At 35.6% G+C, this 16,671-nt stretch overlaps 1 protein-coding gene across 10 annotated transcripts in view; it reads left to right on the top strand.

The window, feature by feature from the left end:
* RABGAP1L (RAB GTPase activating protein 1 like) overlaps positions 1-16,671 on the top strand; it is a 687,593-nt gene that overhangs the window by 584,891 nt on the left and 86,031 nt on the right. The window contains exons 1-2 of one of the 10 annotated variants that reach the window (XM_029228037.1): positions 9,643-9,661; positions 12,010-12,749. The exons of 6 other annotated variants lie outside the window; for them this stretch is intronic. In XM_029228037.1, coding sequence (XP_029083870.1) covers positions 12,639-12,749 — 111 coding nt within the window. In that variant the 5' untranslated portion in view covers positions 9,643-9,661; positions 12,010-12,638. Of the gene's footprint in view, positions 1-9,642; positions 9,662-10,573; positions 10,841-12,009; positions 12,750-16,671 lie in introns of those variants that run through there. 3 more of the 10 variants (XM_029228036.1, XM_029228035.1, XM_029228039.1) reach the window with 3 other exon arrangements.

Here is a 16,671-nt window from a genome sequence, read left to right as displayed (position 1 = left end):
AAAAGATCCTACTAATTGGTATTAATTGTCCCATCTGAGCAGGTTTAAGGACTGAGTAATTCTTTCATAGATAACAATTCTTGTATAATAGTTTGCTTCAAAATGGAATCATGGACTGTAAAGCTAAAGTGGACTCGACCAATCATCTAGTCCAATGCTGTTTTTTTTTTTTTTTTTTGTGGTACGTGGGCCTCTGACTGTTGTGGCCTTTCCCGTTGCGGAGCACAGGCTCCGGACGCACAGGCTCAGTGGCCATGGCTCACGGGCCTAGCCGCTCTGCAGCATGTGGGATCTTCCTGGACCGGGGCATGAACCCGTGTCCCTTGCATCGGCAGGCGGACTCTCAACCACTGTGCCACCAGGGAAGCCCCAATGCTGTTGTTTTAAAATAAAATAAGAAGCTGCCTGTCTAAGCTCACATGGGGTTTTGGTTGCAGAACTAATACAAGCCATGTTTACAACTGAGGCACAAGGCACTTCCTTCTCCTCTGTGTAGATATTCATCACATTTGTAGGTTCTTTTCGTTGGCTCATTTGTTAAAGTTGACCCTCACTAGACTCTGCATCAAGGTTTGTTCAACGTGGACTTTAAGAAAACTCAGGGAGGAATTGATTTTGTGAATAATGGGATTGATAGTTGCAACCCTACAGCATTTACACAATTTGCAACATAATATAAAAATGAGGAGGGAGAGAAGTGCAAGGGTAGGGTGGGGAATTTCCCTTGAATCCTCAAAATGATAGAACTGGAATTCTACTTACTATCTTTTCTTTCCCAACAGCAGTTGAAATTCTACAGTAATTTTCCCTTTGGTTATTTGCATTTTTCCTTTTTAAAAAAGTTTCCATTATTATACCTAATAGATTAAATAGCATTCCTTTTTACTCACTGAGTTGCTGTAGTAAGATGTAAAAAAGATTATTCCAAAATGCTGACATTAAAGAACAAAATTTTCAGGGATCTAGTAGTTTAAGCAACATCATGAAGCCATAGCTTTACTAAGATAAAGTGTAAACCAGGCTTAGGACATATCCTGAAACTGGGGATTTGAAGAAAATACTGTTAGAGAAAGAGATTTATAGAGATCACTATTAGTGGTAGTAATTGGAGCATATCCTGATCTGATTTAATTTGAGATATTCAAAATAATTAGGCTGTTGAGTGTAAAGGTGAGTATAATCATCACCATTTCAATAAAGTTGAAATATCAATGTGCTAAAGTACCATCTCATTTGGTGCCAGTGGAAAACAAAATGCTTAACCACTATTGCAAAAATCACTAAACCTCTTACCACCTTATTAGCTGGTTAACGCATTTTCCTTTTTGCTTTTCAAATGCTGTTCCCTGATTTTGCGTTCAATTTATCTTTTTCTGACAACCTGCTAATTTCACATGTGTTAGCCCTACAGAAGAGAATGTTGCTTAGCAACTGCCAAAATAACTAATAAGCCTATATCTAGTAAAGCCTTAAAGGACTTATTTATTTTAAATTTATGTATTTCTTTATTGACCATTAAAATCAAAAGGAAGTTTGTTTCACTTTGAATTTCTTTCAAGTTCTGCTCTTTATTTTTTTGGTTAATTTACATATGCTACATATTTTGTACCAGAAACAAAACACATAGTATGTTTAACATGAATGTCTCTTTTCTCCCATCAACCTCTTAACATTGCTCTGTGTTCGTCATTTGCTTTAGTTATTCTTTTCTAACAGAATACCCTATCAGTGATAATGCTGACTAAAGAAATGTTTTCTAATTTATTGGATACAGAATTCTACAGTATTGCTTTTTAATGCCTAAGAGGCTAATTTTTTAAGGAAGAAATACATTAAGGTTTTAAGAGAGGGAAATACTTAGAGATTCAATTGAAGTGGTTGATATTACCCATAATGGTTTTATTTTTGGTTTTTTGACCCAGAAGTATCTCAGAAGAGTCATCTGAGATAAGGGCTGGGGCGGGAAGTGGTGCTATCTCATTGCAGTCTCCTATCAGACTCCTGTCACTTAGCCTTGGCATGTTCGCTTGTCAGAAGTTTAAGTCTTCCCACTCTGACATATAGAGCTTTAGTGTTATCCAAATTTGAGACCTGTTTGCTTCACTCTGCTCTGTTCAACTGCCCTGGGGCTCCTTTTGTATTCTGCGGTGTTGAAAAGTTAAAGACCACTTCTACAAAAATATTAATAAAAAGAGCACAGGCAACTTATATTAATAGTGCCAAGGCCATCTGCATTAAAAACAAATTGCATGTGCTTTCAGGAGAACTTTAGTCTTGGAATGAAACTCCTTTACAAAATGGCCACTATCTTGCAGGCTTTGGCAGAATTTATAGCTTATTTTCTTTCACAGGAAATAACTCCTGGAATATCATCTTGCATAATGGTTAATTATCCTCTCCACATGTCGGAGGTGCTTTTCTTTTTAATGGAATATATTTAGTAAAATATTATCCTAATGTAAAATAGTGTTTTTTTTTTAAATAATAGTTAATTACTGAAAGCTGCAATAGCTATAAATAATAGAGTAATTCACCTATAATTGGCTAATGTAGGACCCATTAATAAACTATAATCTGTAAAACCGTATATACTGTGTTCACATCTCATATTGTCAACCCTTGTATAAAGAGAACAGTGCAGAATAACTGGAGTTAAGTTTAAAGATGTATGTAAAAATGAATACTTAGTATAATAAACTATCTGATATAAATACAGTATGTGCCAAAGAGTCAAATAGTTTAGGACAAAAAATAATCTTTTAAGAGAGGTATGTATGAGAGAGAGAGACAGAGAAAGGGAAATAGATAATGGGGAGAAGAATGGAGAGAAGACAAAGAAAATAATGTTATGGTTGAAGTTTAAAAAATTCTTTGAACATTAACATGTTAGCTTCAAGACCAGCTTACTGTTCAGTTTTTCCAGGGGAAAAGAAAAAAAAAATTCACAAGACTGTTAATAGTAAATAAAATAGTTAATAAAAGCAGCCACTTATTAATGCTTCAATTCTGTGTTTGCAAGGTAGATAATGGGCAATTTCTTTTATCCTTTATAAAGTTTAATACCAGAACTCTGCTTAACATTAAGTTTATTTAGCCAGGCTTATGAGCCAGTTTTCCTGTAATTATTTTAGGCAGTTCTCCTTATACATGGGAATAGAAAATTGAAAGTATGGCTAGAACAGTTGATGACTGAAATTTTCATAAACTGAAACTTTTATTTATTTTAGCTCTTAATTTTAACTTATTCCCATAGCCTATTTGACATAGATGATTAGAAATAACATCTACCAATTAGAGTCACAAATTAGAGATTGTCCTTCTTTCCCTATTTTTGCACTCTTTGAAAGAGAGATACAAGCAGTGAAGTGACAAAGAACTAGTTGGCCATTAGGAGAAGCAAAAGACACTATTTACATAAATTTAAATTCTCCACAAACCACTTCTCCACAAACCACTGTATTTGGTTTTACAGTCTGACCATTTATTCAGATTTGCTAGTATAGAAACATATAATCTCAGCTAAAGCAATTTTTTGTTTCACCATTATTTCAATAATATTTAAATGTTGGTCATTTTAGTATTATAAGTCATAATCTCATATTACATTGCATAATTAAAATTCTCCCTAAATGCATGCTAAGTTTAATATAAAATAACAGTTTCATAGCAGTTTTGAACATTTAAAATTTATATTTAAGAACACATTGAAAATTTTAGTACGGGATAATAAGGACAACATAATAAGGAATGCATAGCCAGAAATTCTAGAAATTGACAGCTGCTTGTTTTGCCTTTGATTCTTTATGTATCTGGTTAACTAGTAAATAGGCCTTTTTCACCTAAACATTTGCAGCATTACTTAGATCTCAAATGGACATTTAAAATAAGAAAGATGTTTTGCAGAATACATATGTCCTTATGCTTAAAGGCGGTTATCATATTAGAATTTCTTACTGAAAATAAAGTCTTTGGTCAGCTATGCAGGCACTAATATTATCTCTTAACTTCCTGCTTAATTTGAAGAGGAATTAAAGCATAAGGATTTTAGCTATTTTTATGATCCTCATGATATTAGAGAGATGTTCTCTATAATGACACATAACAATTCTTAAACCTGAAATGATCACTTTTTGGGAAAAAATTTTAGATTGAACATAAAAAATAAACTTATCAAAATGAATAAAATTAGAATGCTTTGGGCATTGCCACTGCTGTTAAAAAGTTAATACTTCTTATTATTTTACTATTAGCCAATTTTAAGCAATTTACTATTGCCCTTAACGCAAAGAAAAAGCCCATTTTTAGCATAATGAAAGCCACCATTGACAGTTCAAAGAACGCTGCCTCAGTCCACATGGTAATTTCTGTTGTAACAGACTGTTAATGTGTGCATTGCACTTGTCAGTAGTTTGCCTCCAGTCTTTTCCTTTTCTTTGTATTTGCAAATGCCTAATAAATAATATTATCAGATGCAATGAGTTTTTAGTTCATATTTTCAATATATAATGATATAATATGAAAAACAAAATACTAAGAGAAGAGAAATACAGAGTCCCGCTTTAGAAATTTTAAAGTTTCTATTTCAGGATCTCCAAATTGAATTTTTTTTTTTTCTCTCTTGAATTCATGTTAGCAGAACTTGTTGTAGGTGGAGAAAAAACAAAAAGCAGAAAAAACCCCAGGGCTTTTGTAATCACGTATTTCGGTTTTAATCATGTCTCTGATTTACTAGTGGTGTGATCTCAAATAAACTTAGGGCAGTGGTTTCCTCTTCTGTAAAATGGGGATAATAAAACCAGCTTCACAGTATTGTTGCAAAAACTAAAAGAGATACAAGGTAGTTAAAGCTCCCCTCAGCACAATAACTGTTAAATTTGTGGGTTTTTTCCCCTCCTTCCGTCTTCACCCCTAATCAAATTCAGTTGACATCTTTGAACCGAAGTAGATTACAGGTTTATTGGTCAGTTCTAAGCTTCTTGATAAGCTTTTACTCTAAACTATTGCATAGGATATTTCTTTTGACTCTAAGATCCAAATGAACACTGGAAAATCTTTTTATAATACAGTTAGAAAGAAGGATTATGTATTTCCACATGATAGCCCATAGTAACAGTGTTTTCTTGATCAGGTTATAACCGATGAATATCGTTATACAACAAATGCTCTCTTTGTTCCCTGTTCTTGTCACAATTGCTCAATTTAATAAGAGGTAATTGATTAGGCTCTGTTTGCATTGTAGTCAGGAAACTGGAGAGGGAAGCTAGACTGTAAGAGATCCCCTCCCGCACCATTATCAACCTTTTACCTCCTCTGACCTGCCTCAGTTGTTACTGACAGAAGGACTTGTGTAAATTACCAAATTGCTCTCAAACAAAGCAACATCTAGAAAGATTCATTGTGTAGGGAATACTGGTACAGGATTGGAGTTGTGTGACACCTTTTATTTCTCCCTTCAGGATTTTTGTTAATTGGACAAGAAAATGGAAAATGGAGGCATTGACTGTGTTCTTATGTACTGAGAAGAGACCCCACCTCATTTCTAAAGGTTATATTCTATCTTCTCCTCAGTTTTCGGCAGATGATCTTACCGCGCCAGTCATCTTTTTTCTTTCTTTTTTTTTTTTTTTCACCATGCCGTACAGCTTGCAGGATCTCAGTTCCCTGACCAGGGGTTGAACCCAGGCCAGAGCAGTGAAAGCCCCGAATCCTAACCACTAGACTACCAGGGAACTCTCCATCATTTTTATTAATGTTGATAATAACAGCAACTATCACTAATCAAATACTTTACAGAGCCTGGCACCTTACTAAGGGCTTTTATGTGCATTACCTTATTCCTCATAATATCAGCACTGTTATCATTTTCTCATTTATGGATGAGAAGACCAAGGGTGAGACAGCTTATGGAACTTGCTCATGGTCAAACAGCTAGTATGTGTCAGAGCAAAATACCAGGGTATTTTGAACCCTGGAGCCCATGTGTTAACCATTATGCTATACTTTCTCTAATGATAAAAAATGGAGGCTAGAAAGGCAGAAACCCTGTAGTCTTCAAGGACTGCCCTTGGCCTACATACCTTATATTCCAAATTTGTTGACCTGAGATTGGAAACCTACCACAGGCTGATTCAAATCTGCCTTTGAAACTGTACCTCCTACTCTGCCTAACATAAATTCACCACTCTGGCCAGGCTAATTTTATTTTCTCTCTAAAAAACTTACTTCACTTTGCTTATGAAAATCCAATCCATTTTTTCCATGAAGACTTTCCTGTCTGCAGAAGGACTTAATTCTATTACAATCCTAATATGACTTGACAGACATGGTGTATTGTATTGTGTAACCTTAAGTGTGTGAGTGTCAAGGAGATCCCAGCGTGGGAGAAGCAGTGGTGTCTGGCACAGGGCTGATTCTCCGTACATGTTTGCTTACTTCGCTTATCTTCCTTTAGTCATGAAGGGCACGCACTTTGCAGCCAGACAGGCTTGTTTTTGAATCCTGTCAGTTCCATTTCTAGCTGTGAGAATGGAGTCAAATCACTAAACTTCTCCACACTTTAGTTACTTCGTCTATAAAGCAAGGATATTTATAGTACCTAGCTCATTGACTTATGCAAAGATTAAATGAGATTCTATGTCTAGGACATAGTGAGTACTTACTAAATACTAGCTGCATTATTATTATAGAAGAATTTTTAGTATATATTAGTCATTATTATAACTATTTATATGTTACTATATTACACATTTATAAGCCCTCCTCATGCATATTGCATGCATTTAGTAAATGCTGCTGTTTTAATTTTAATTGATACAATTCACATACCATTAAATTCTTCCAGTTTTAACTGCAGGATTTTAGCCAAGTCCACCACTGCAAGCTTCTGTATATGACATGCTACAGGGATCTGAGGGCCCATTTGGAAGAGTTATCCAGGTTGGGTTACCAGCCCTACAGGAAGAACTTGAGACAAATGAACACTTGAATGAAAATGAGATAACACTTTGTTGTTCTCTAAACCTACCTTCTGACCTTGTGAAAAAGGAATTTGAAACATATTCCATGTGGAATGGTTTGATTTAGTGGTCAGTAAAACTTTAAAAAGTTATTCAAATGCTTTAGAAATTAAGGTAAAGTTATTTGCAATTACAATTCAGTTGTATATTCTGCTCAAAATGAGACAAGCCGAAGCATTACTCATATTCTTAGATGTGTTTGAAACCATCCTCGCTTGGGGTGATAGCAAATATCAGTGAATGCTTAGGAGCACTTGCAGTGCTTATTTTTGGTTAGGTAGAATTTAAGTGAATGCGTTGTGTTAAAAAACAAAGTTCAACTGAGTAAATTTTAAAGATCTCATTGGCTTTATTCAACAATTCACGAAAGGGCGGCAGCCAATCTAGCAGATAGAAAGGAGCTCCAAGGAGCCGTACAAAATGAAAGGCTTTTATAGGCAGAAGGGAGCAGGAACAAGAAAGTTCCATGAAGCAAAGAAGTCGGTTGGTTATCACAAGACTGCTTTCCTTTAGGGGATAGCAGGGGTCTATCAGGCAGATTACCTGACTAGTGCTGATGAGGAGACTCCTGGTGTAGGATTTCATTTCTGGGAGAGTGGAAACTGTAACAAAGTCTTTAGTGACATGGGGCTTAGCATAAGTGACTCCATGTTGGACCTATTGTCTTGTTTTTAATAGTTGGCTGTGGATTTCAGAGTTACAAAAGAGGTAGAAAGCTGACTTGTTAAAGAGTTGCAGCTACTCTTTCATAGTCTGGAATGTACCTCACCCTCATTCTTTGTAGTGAGATGCAAATGAGGAAGTAAGATACCCAGTGTAACTGTTAAGCAAGTATTTATGTCCCACTGGTTTTTGTTTTCTTAGTTTAACTCTGGGGATTTTTTTTTTTTTTAAAGAATATGTGTTTTCTGAGGTTTTGAATTTACCTAGCAATTGCTAGCAAAGATAGCAAAGATAATGAGCTGAATGGTTGGAATTTGACACGAGAATAATGGTTTTCTTTATTTACCTTTGCATGATTTTAAAGAGAACTAAGATTTCACTTATTTATCTTTTACTTCATGTTCTTTTTCCTTTGTAAAAACTCAGCATGTTACTGGACTATTCTGAAATCCAAAGTATTCTGAAAAGCTTTCTTCTGTTGACACTTCAGTGGTTTCTCTCTCATTTTATCTTTTGTTCCGCCACTTAGAGCACTTGGGTTCTGTAATGTACACTCCTAAGTGTAAAGAGAAACCTACTTGGAATATTGTTTTCCTGTGATTAAGAAAGTAATTGTAGAATTTTGTCTTTCTTAGAGTTCTTTATGTCAATACCATGAACATTTTGTGACAGTCCGTTAAAATTGAGTCATGTATACCTCATGAATATTTATGTTGACCTGAATCTATTATATATTAATTGAATCTATAAAGATGTTCCTGAATGATTAGACAAAGACCACTGGGGAACGAAGAACAGTCTCTACAGGGCTTTGCCAGTACATGTGGGGGACATAGAAGACCTTTCTGCCCTCTAGGCCATATTTCTGTCCTAGTGGTTTTGTCTTCCTTTCTGTCTTATCCTGATTTTATGGCTGTTGTGATGAGAATGTTCAACAAGTAGAACCTGAGGCATGGGAAAAAGGGTCCTTACAGCCAGTCTTGTGAGGTGAGATAATTTTTTAATGATGCGTGATCATTTTTTAATGTATTTGCTACTTTGATAGTGGATAAAAAGAATACTACTCTCATAATTAAACTACATTGCTTTGCTGCATTTGGGGAGAACACAGAAATTGAAAAAAGTTCACATCTTATTCAGGCTTCTCTTGATTTTTGTTTTGGCTCTTTCTAAATTTGATACTTGAGAATAGATGTTCTCTGAAGGCCAGGAATGGTTTATTAGACTCATACTCATTTAGTATGACCCAGGTATGTCTTTGTTAAATAGTAATAATCCTAGAAGAATGGCTGTTGGAACAAATCAGCTAACAGAGTAAAATCTGTGTAAAAATTTTAAAACAGCATTTAAAAATATTTGGAGATATTTGTTAATTTGTTCTTATCTTAATGAGATCTAGAGAGGCTTGTGAAAATTATTTTGTAGGCAGTTTGGCTTCTGAATAGAAAGACTGTAAAGAGTAGCTAATAAAAAGTGTAGCAACTGTCACCAAATCCTCTTTTAAAAGCAGAAGAGTTGATGTTAGAAAATCCAAATTAGGGTACAAAGTAGATTGCATTTGTTGGGACACATTACAGCAACCCTGGGGGCACTTTCTTAACATCTGGGATTACTGTTCCCCTTTCTTTTTTATTCTGATAGAGATTAAAAAGGTATTTTCACCTTCAAATCCCCCAATAAGCCTATTTAGTGGAGGGAAATAGGACACACTGCTTTTGACTCTTTCTGAGCAAACTGAGCACACGTGAAAACCTCCGATATATTCCATCCCTCTCAATTTACATGACCACGAGGAAACTGAAACCTCCGGAGGTTAAATGACTTGCCCTGGGACAGACAGCTAGATGGTTCCTGCTGGAACTGGAGCCCCTCTGTTGGTTACCACAAGTGCCTTGTTTTCTGCTGCCTGTTTGATACCCAATCCTCTCCTGGCAAATTTTAGCAGCAACTGGTGTTGTCGGCACTTCACTCCTTGATCTCAGGTAATTCCCCACCCCCACGCCTTTTTTCTGTGGAGCTGCACAGTGTGAAGTCGAGGAGGGCAGAAGCTCAGGTGGAAACCATCCGGGGAGATCAGTGGGTCTCAGTTCACCGGGGAAAAGGCAAAAGAGTAAGAAAGATGTCTTGCAAGGGAGTGAAGTACTGTATGTAAACATGGCTGTGTACAATGACTCCTGAAGTTTGGGAGGGTAGCTGTTATTTCTGACACTGGAGAAAATATCTTTAGGAAAAGAGAACACAAAGACAATTTTTTAGATAGATCATTGGTTTGCAAAAAGTATGCTTTTTGTGGGGACCACAAATATACATTTAACTGTATGACAGAAGGAACATTTGAATTTTTGCTTCCCAGACTCTGAAGTATGGAGAAACATTTAAGGGTGACAAAAAATGAAGGATGCCCATCAAACTTAGAGGAGTCCTTGCTCTAGAAAACATATGCACTGTGGCTATGAGAGAGGACCTCTTGGATTTAGGCGTGAAATGTTGTTAATAATTCTAAGGCACTGTGGCTAATTAGAAGAGTCATTTGAAGGTAATAAATCAGAAGCATTTTAAAGGTACCTAATTGTTTACCTGAGAACCTGTGTGGAATTCTCAAAGGACTTAATTATTTGAAATTGTTAGCTTTTGTTTTTGTAATTTTAAAACTGTCTTTACAGCCTTTTTGTTTCTAAAAGTGTTTTGCACTCTTATAGGCCTGATGCCTTAGAAGTTTTATGAGTTTAACACACAGCACCTAAAACTATTATTGTTTTCCCTGGCCTTTTTTTTTTTTCTTGGTTACGAGTGTTCTTAACCAAGATGATTACCTATTGTTACACCGAATGTGCTCTCCCAGGGTGCATAGGCAACTGCTCAAATGCGGTTATAATTCTTGTTTGCCCCTGGGTGGTTGCCAGCAGGGAGTAAGGCATTATGGGAAGTAGTTTCTTTACCTTCCACAACAGGTGTCTTTGTCAGTGCACCTGAGTCAGATATCATTGTGGAAGCACTGAGTCACTGGAGCAAAGGAAAATATGAAAGTCAGAGGAATTGCTTTCACAGCTAGAAAATGGTCCTGCAAGATAAATCGGAAACCTTCTGGTGCTAGTGAATGCACGAAGAGATTCACAGTATCCTTTAAAGTACTTCTGAAAAGATAAAAAGGAATTGAAAAGGTATGAACTGTCTGACGCTTTATAATACCTTGTCTCCTGATGACCATTTAATTTTTACCTGGTTAGTCAGCGTTAAGATGAATGTGCTGGAAGAATTTTTAAGGAAAATAATGCTTAAAAGGCAGAGCTGCATTGTAGGGAAAAAATGAAGTGAAAATGCTTTACCAGCTCCAACAAGGGTCAAACTCAGTTTGAAGCTGTTTTAATCTTGAGGATTTATTTAAAGTATTGCATTTTCTGTTTAAATAAGCCTATTAGTCTTGCTTCTGTTTCCTAGCAATAAGGTGTTTTCCCCCTTCCGTGTATGTGTGTGTGTGTGCGCGTTTGTAATCTAGAATGCTATAGTATTGCAAAACTCTTCTAATCACATTTAAATGGAACCAGGTACTATTTAAGTAATCACGTTCATCTAGGTGGAAATATTTTAGAAAAACAAGGAAAAATAGACACTATAAATTTCATTCCAAGTTTTGTTTTCTGAAAAGCAGACTTAGACAACGTAATACTGCTATTGGTAATTAGGACTAAGACTTCCGAACAGTATCTGTATTTGATTGTAGACAAACGTTGCCAAACTGATTTCTAATTCTAATAAAGAATATTTCTCTTGGTACTGCAGTGTCATAATCTATGAAAAGCAGAGAAGATAATAGCTTAATTAGAAATACTGGAAAGACAACTTTTGGAGGAGTTTTATCTGTCCTCCCCCCCCCTTTTTTATTTGCTTAATACTTTTCCCATGGAAATTAGCATACATTATATTTCCTGGTGATTTAGGCAACCTTGTAATGATAATTATGGGCAGCTTTCACATTTTTCATCAGGGCACATTGAGGTTCATTTACGGTCTCCAGCTGTACTTTTAAAAAAAACGCTTCTGGTGGCTAAGGCACCAATAGTTCATTACTGTCTGCTGATTTGGGTAATTAAAAGAAACCTCTAAGCGTAAAAATAGAGACCAAGAGAACATCTATCTATGGGAGAAAAATAATCAGTTTAGAAATGAGAACCTTGTGTTGCTTTCAGAATAACAAAAAACTAAGCTCTCAATATCAAGAATTCTGTTTAAAATAGTCATGTTTTTTTAAGTGGGAGAAGAGGAAATGGTTATTCACTGATATTGCAGTCCCTGTTTCATTTTTATATTTTGGTACTTTTTTTCTTAACAGAAATACTCAGAGGGAAAAAAGAACCCTTTTTTTTTTTTTTTCGTACTTCAGGAGATAATTTTTAACTGCACCAAGAATTCTATAAATTCTGAAAATCTAAAGGCTGCCATCTATTTTCTATGAATGTGAAAAAATAAGCAGTAAGAAAATCCACTTCTCCTCCAAGAAGAAGAATCTTGATATAATACTGAAGTAAGAAGATAAACTCAAAAAATTTCTAATTATCAAGAACATAACAATAAATCAAGTTTTGTGTTTTTTCGTTGTTTTTGCATTTTTGCTGTTGGATATTTCCACACAGGAGACTTTTATTTCCCTTTTTGAAGTCTAAAGAAGATTTCCAAAAACTGAATTTTCCCAGCTGCTCTGTTAAGAATGCAGAAGGTGTTTATAGTGTACACTTCCTCCATAGATAAGAGACCTCTCTCAGTTTTCTACTGGGGATGAATTGCTAGACAAGCCTATGATAGCAGCTGCTTTTTTTTTCTCCTTCTGGAATTTTGACACTTCACCCCCTCAAACTCAGGTGGGTGTGTGCATTGGCACTGAGCTGCAATAGGATTTTCCCTTGGATAGTCTGGTCTGTAGCTGGGGCAGCAGCTGTTGCTGTGGAAAGGCCAGCTGGCAAGATGATGGAAGAAATCTCCATTATGGTAGCCTATGACGCCCATGTTTTCAGCCAGCTGCACGATGAAGACTTCCTCACTAGTCTGGTGGCCATCAGCAAGCCCAGGTCTATGGTAGGTGGGGCCTTGCACACTACTCTGGGGCTCTTTTTTCTTTTCTAATATGATAGTTATACTCCTGTAGCAATTGAGGCATAACTTCCTGGGAATTAAAATAGAAGTATTGCTGTTGGCATTGTTGCAGCTACGAAAAGGTCTACAGGTTTTCAAGGATTTATTTACATAACTAAACAGTATTATACCCTAATAGTATATTTAAAAGTGTCCTAGGAGTAACACTTAGGTTAATGCTTTCTTATGTAGTGAGGTTGAGAGGAGTTTTATAGTGCCGAACATAAATTTGTCCCACATGTTTGCCTTGTATGTATGTGTATGATTATTTGGTGAAGACTACCTACATATACACACGTATAATTCAGTCTTTCTGGTGTGGAGCATTTTTACCAGTGGGCCATAACATAGACATTAAGAATTGAACTATCTAAAAATCAAATAACTTTCAGAGTCTTTACATTATTACTAAGGACTACTATGAGTATAATTTTAGTTGGGATTTGTAAATTGTTTTCTTAACCATTCTCCAAGAGTCTTAGATTGTATGTCCTGGCGTAATAGAAAAACAAAGTCCTTGCAAGTGTTTGTTATTTCTTCTCTGTAGATGTCATCCTTATAGCGGCCATTGATCCATACCTTTTAACAAACTTTCCTAACTATTGTTGTAGTGACCTCTTATTCATTATATTCAGTAGTACTCATCACAAGCAACAGAATGAACAAGTATATGGTAATGACTATCTTACTAGTATGAAATCCTAATTCTCTATTTTAAGACATGGGAACCTTAAACATAATATGGCAGTTTCTTCCAAAAATATATTGTAATGATAAAAAAAGGGTGAGGGGGAACTCATAGGTTGATTTAAAAAGACTTAAGGGTTATATCAGCCTGATGCAGTGTACTGACATTGTTTCAATGCTGATTTGAACACACCATAAAAAAATTTATAAGATAATCAGGGAAAATTTGACCACTAATTAGGTATTTAGTGATATTAGGAGAATTATTCAATTTTTGTGTATGCAGTAATATTTTGATTATGTTTAAAATGATGATTTAGAGAGATTTATGGATGTAGTTAGTGATGATGATTAAGATAGGTAGGGATAGTTCATGTCTGCAAAGATTCAAAATGATCCAGTAGAGGGGTTGGTGATGTGGGTGAACTAAATGAATATGTGTTGATAATTGTTGAAACAGAAGGTGAGTACACAGGGATTCATTACACTCTCTCCTTTTGTAGATGTTGTGTAGCTGCAGTTTAAAAGAATCAGCTGGACAAAAAAAAGCAAAAGCAAAACAAATACAAAACCATAATATACTTCTGTAAGTGTTCATTAATAAAGAAATATCCAGCCTATTGCATTCTTTTCCTATTTAATATAATTTCTATTTTTATAATTATATATGTATTATATGGAGATTATGGCCAATTCTTAGTTAACCATAAATATTACTATATATACCAAGTCAGGATAGGTTAGTTCACAGTTGTGGATAATCTTTAAGCTTCATTTTAGCCATTAATTTTGCAATATTCCATCATGAAAACTTAATGAAAGAATTCAGAATTCTATTTCACTTTTTTCTGATGGTCCTATCAAGATCTTCTTAAGGGGTCTGAGCTGAGTCTTCAAAACCTTATAGGAATTTTCCAGGCCAGAGGGGAGAAGAAACAAAAACAGGGAGATGTAAAGTGACTCAGTGTAGAGGACAGAGGAGGTTGAAGAGGTAGGCAGTGACCGGGTCATGGAGAGCGTCATGTGCTCAATAAATAAAAGACGTTGTGGGGTGTGCAGGTTGTGTGCTCACACATCTACAGGAGACAGGAAGAGAAAAAATGAATGAATGAATGAATATTAATATGCTTATCAGGGAGCATTCTTCCATATTCTACATATTGATATATGTTACGCCTTGATGCAATTCTAGCTCCCCCAAACGGGATTTAGCCCTGGAGTTTATTTGATATGAAATTTGGTCCCTAATATGGAAAGTCTCAGAGGTGTGATAAAGACACAAAATACTGCTCTGTACACCAAACTTTTAAATAGTATAGACGTTCGGGTGTTCGATTTAATTGCAGAACTTTCTGGAGATACTGAGTTTTCTTTATCAGATTTGAAATTTTAAATAGTTTATTTACTGGTAACATCTTTTGGAGGTGGTATTTGGTTTTAGTTTATCTGGGAAAGTTATACTAAAATTGTGGTAAGATAAAATATTTATCATTTGCTTTTGATTCCATATTGAATTTTTTGCTTTGAGATGAACCCTTTAAATTGTATGAAAGAGATAAATACTCAGATTTTCTATAGTATAAAATAAAATCATATTGCTTCTCAATATGATTTATTACTGCACTGTGAAGCAAATTATATTCTTGCTAACATATAAAATCCCCTGGGTTTAGGTTGACTATTGCAAGGGTATTTAGAAACTTTCTTAGTACAGAATTAATTAAATATCTTTCTGTAATTGGACTTTGTTTCATAATAAGAGTTATCTTGATTCCTTAAATGGTAGAATGCCAGTAAGTACAGTGTTTTTGGTGTGGACACTGAATCTTTTCATGTTCATAAGTAGCTCTGTGGCTTTCTGACTTTTTTTTTTTATAAATTTATTTTTTATTTTTATTTTTGACTGCATTGGGTCTTTGTTGCTGCGTGCGGGCTTTATCAGGTTGCGGTGAGCAGGGGCTACTGTTCATTCGGGTGTGCGGGCTTCTCATTGCAGTGGCTTCTCTTGTTGTGGAGCACGGGCTCTAGGCGCTTGGGCTTCAGTAGTTGTGGCATGCAGGCTCAGTAGTTGTGGCAGGTGAGCTCTAGAGCGCAGGCTCAGTAGTTGTGGCACACAGGCTTAGTTGCTCCGCGACATGTGGGAACTTCCCGGGCCAGGGCACAAACCCATGTCCCCTGCATTGGCAGGCAGATTCTTAACCACTGCGCCACCAGGGAAGCCCTTTCTGATATTTTTGATGGAGACACATAGTGAAAAATATAAGACACTGTACACACAAGACTAAAAGAAAATTTGACTAAACCAGGTGATGTATTCAAGTTTTTTCTTCTGCTCTGTTATATTTAATTGTTTAAAGGCTAGTTGTGAGCAACCATTAATTTCAGAAATGCCTTGATTCACACTTTGAAAAATATGGCTATATCCTATTGATCCTTTAAAAATGAATGATATTTCAGGAAAATCACAGATCCCTTTACAGAGGTCCTTTTCATAAATGACAAATAAGAAAACGGATAAGAAAGTCAAGCATAATTTCTCTTATCATCCAGATCATCCACACACACAACATAAGATTACGTGGATCAGTACTGTATTTGCTAAGATAAACTAAACAAAAGCCTAGAGTCACCACTAGCAGAACTTAACAACTTTTAAATTACAACATGAATAAGTTGGTATGTAAGGTGAAAATCCAGTTTAATCAAAATGACTCGAGCATTGATAAAGCTGCCTCATTGGACGCAGCATTCTTGCCTTTCCTTAAATCCAACAGATTATTTTTTCTTTGGTCATTCACAGGCTTTGGTTGTTAACTCTTGCATTGTGAGACAAAACTGTACCCCTCCCCACAATCCTTCCCTTCGCACAAGTGCTCATACAAGGAATAATAAGTGAAGGAGGGAGTCTCTGAAGTTTTCCTGTCAGGACCTTCTGTCTCCTAGTGGAATGGCCAGCATTCCTCTCTACCACCTCCACCACTTCTAATTATTTTTATATCTGACTAGCATAAATAAAGGGAAAAGATCACACCTGTTACAGTTATTATGCATTCCAAAAGAAAGCTTTGAATATGTATTTAAATTCAGAATATTCAATTTAATGTTTAAACAGTGAAAAGCCTAATAACCAATGCATACTCTGTCGAGCTTGAATATTTCATGTTAAATGTTAATTTAT

This window comes from Monodon monoceros, unplaced genomic scaffold (assembly GCF_005190385.1).
Source record: "Monodon monoceros isolate NGI ecotype Baffin Bay Population unplaced genomic scaffold, NGI_Narwhal_1 Super_Scaffold_18, whole genome shotgun sequence".
Lineage (NCBI taxonomy): Eukaryota > Metazoa > Chordata > Mammalia > Artiodactyla > Monodontidae > Monodon > Monodon monoceros.
Note: the sequence above shows the minus strand (reverse complement) of the source record. Positions and strands in the feature narration are given on the sequence as shown.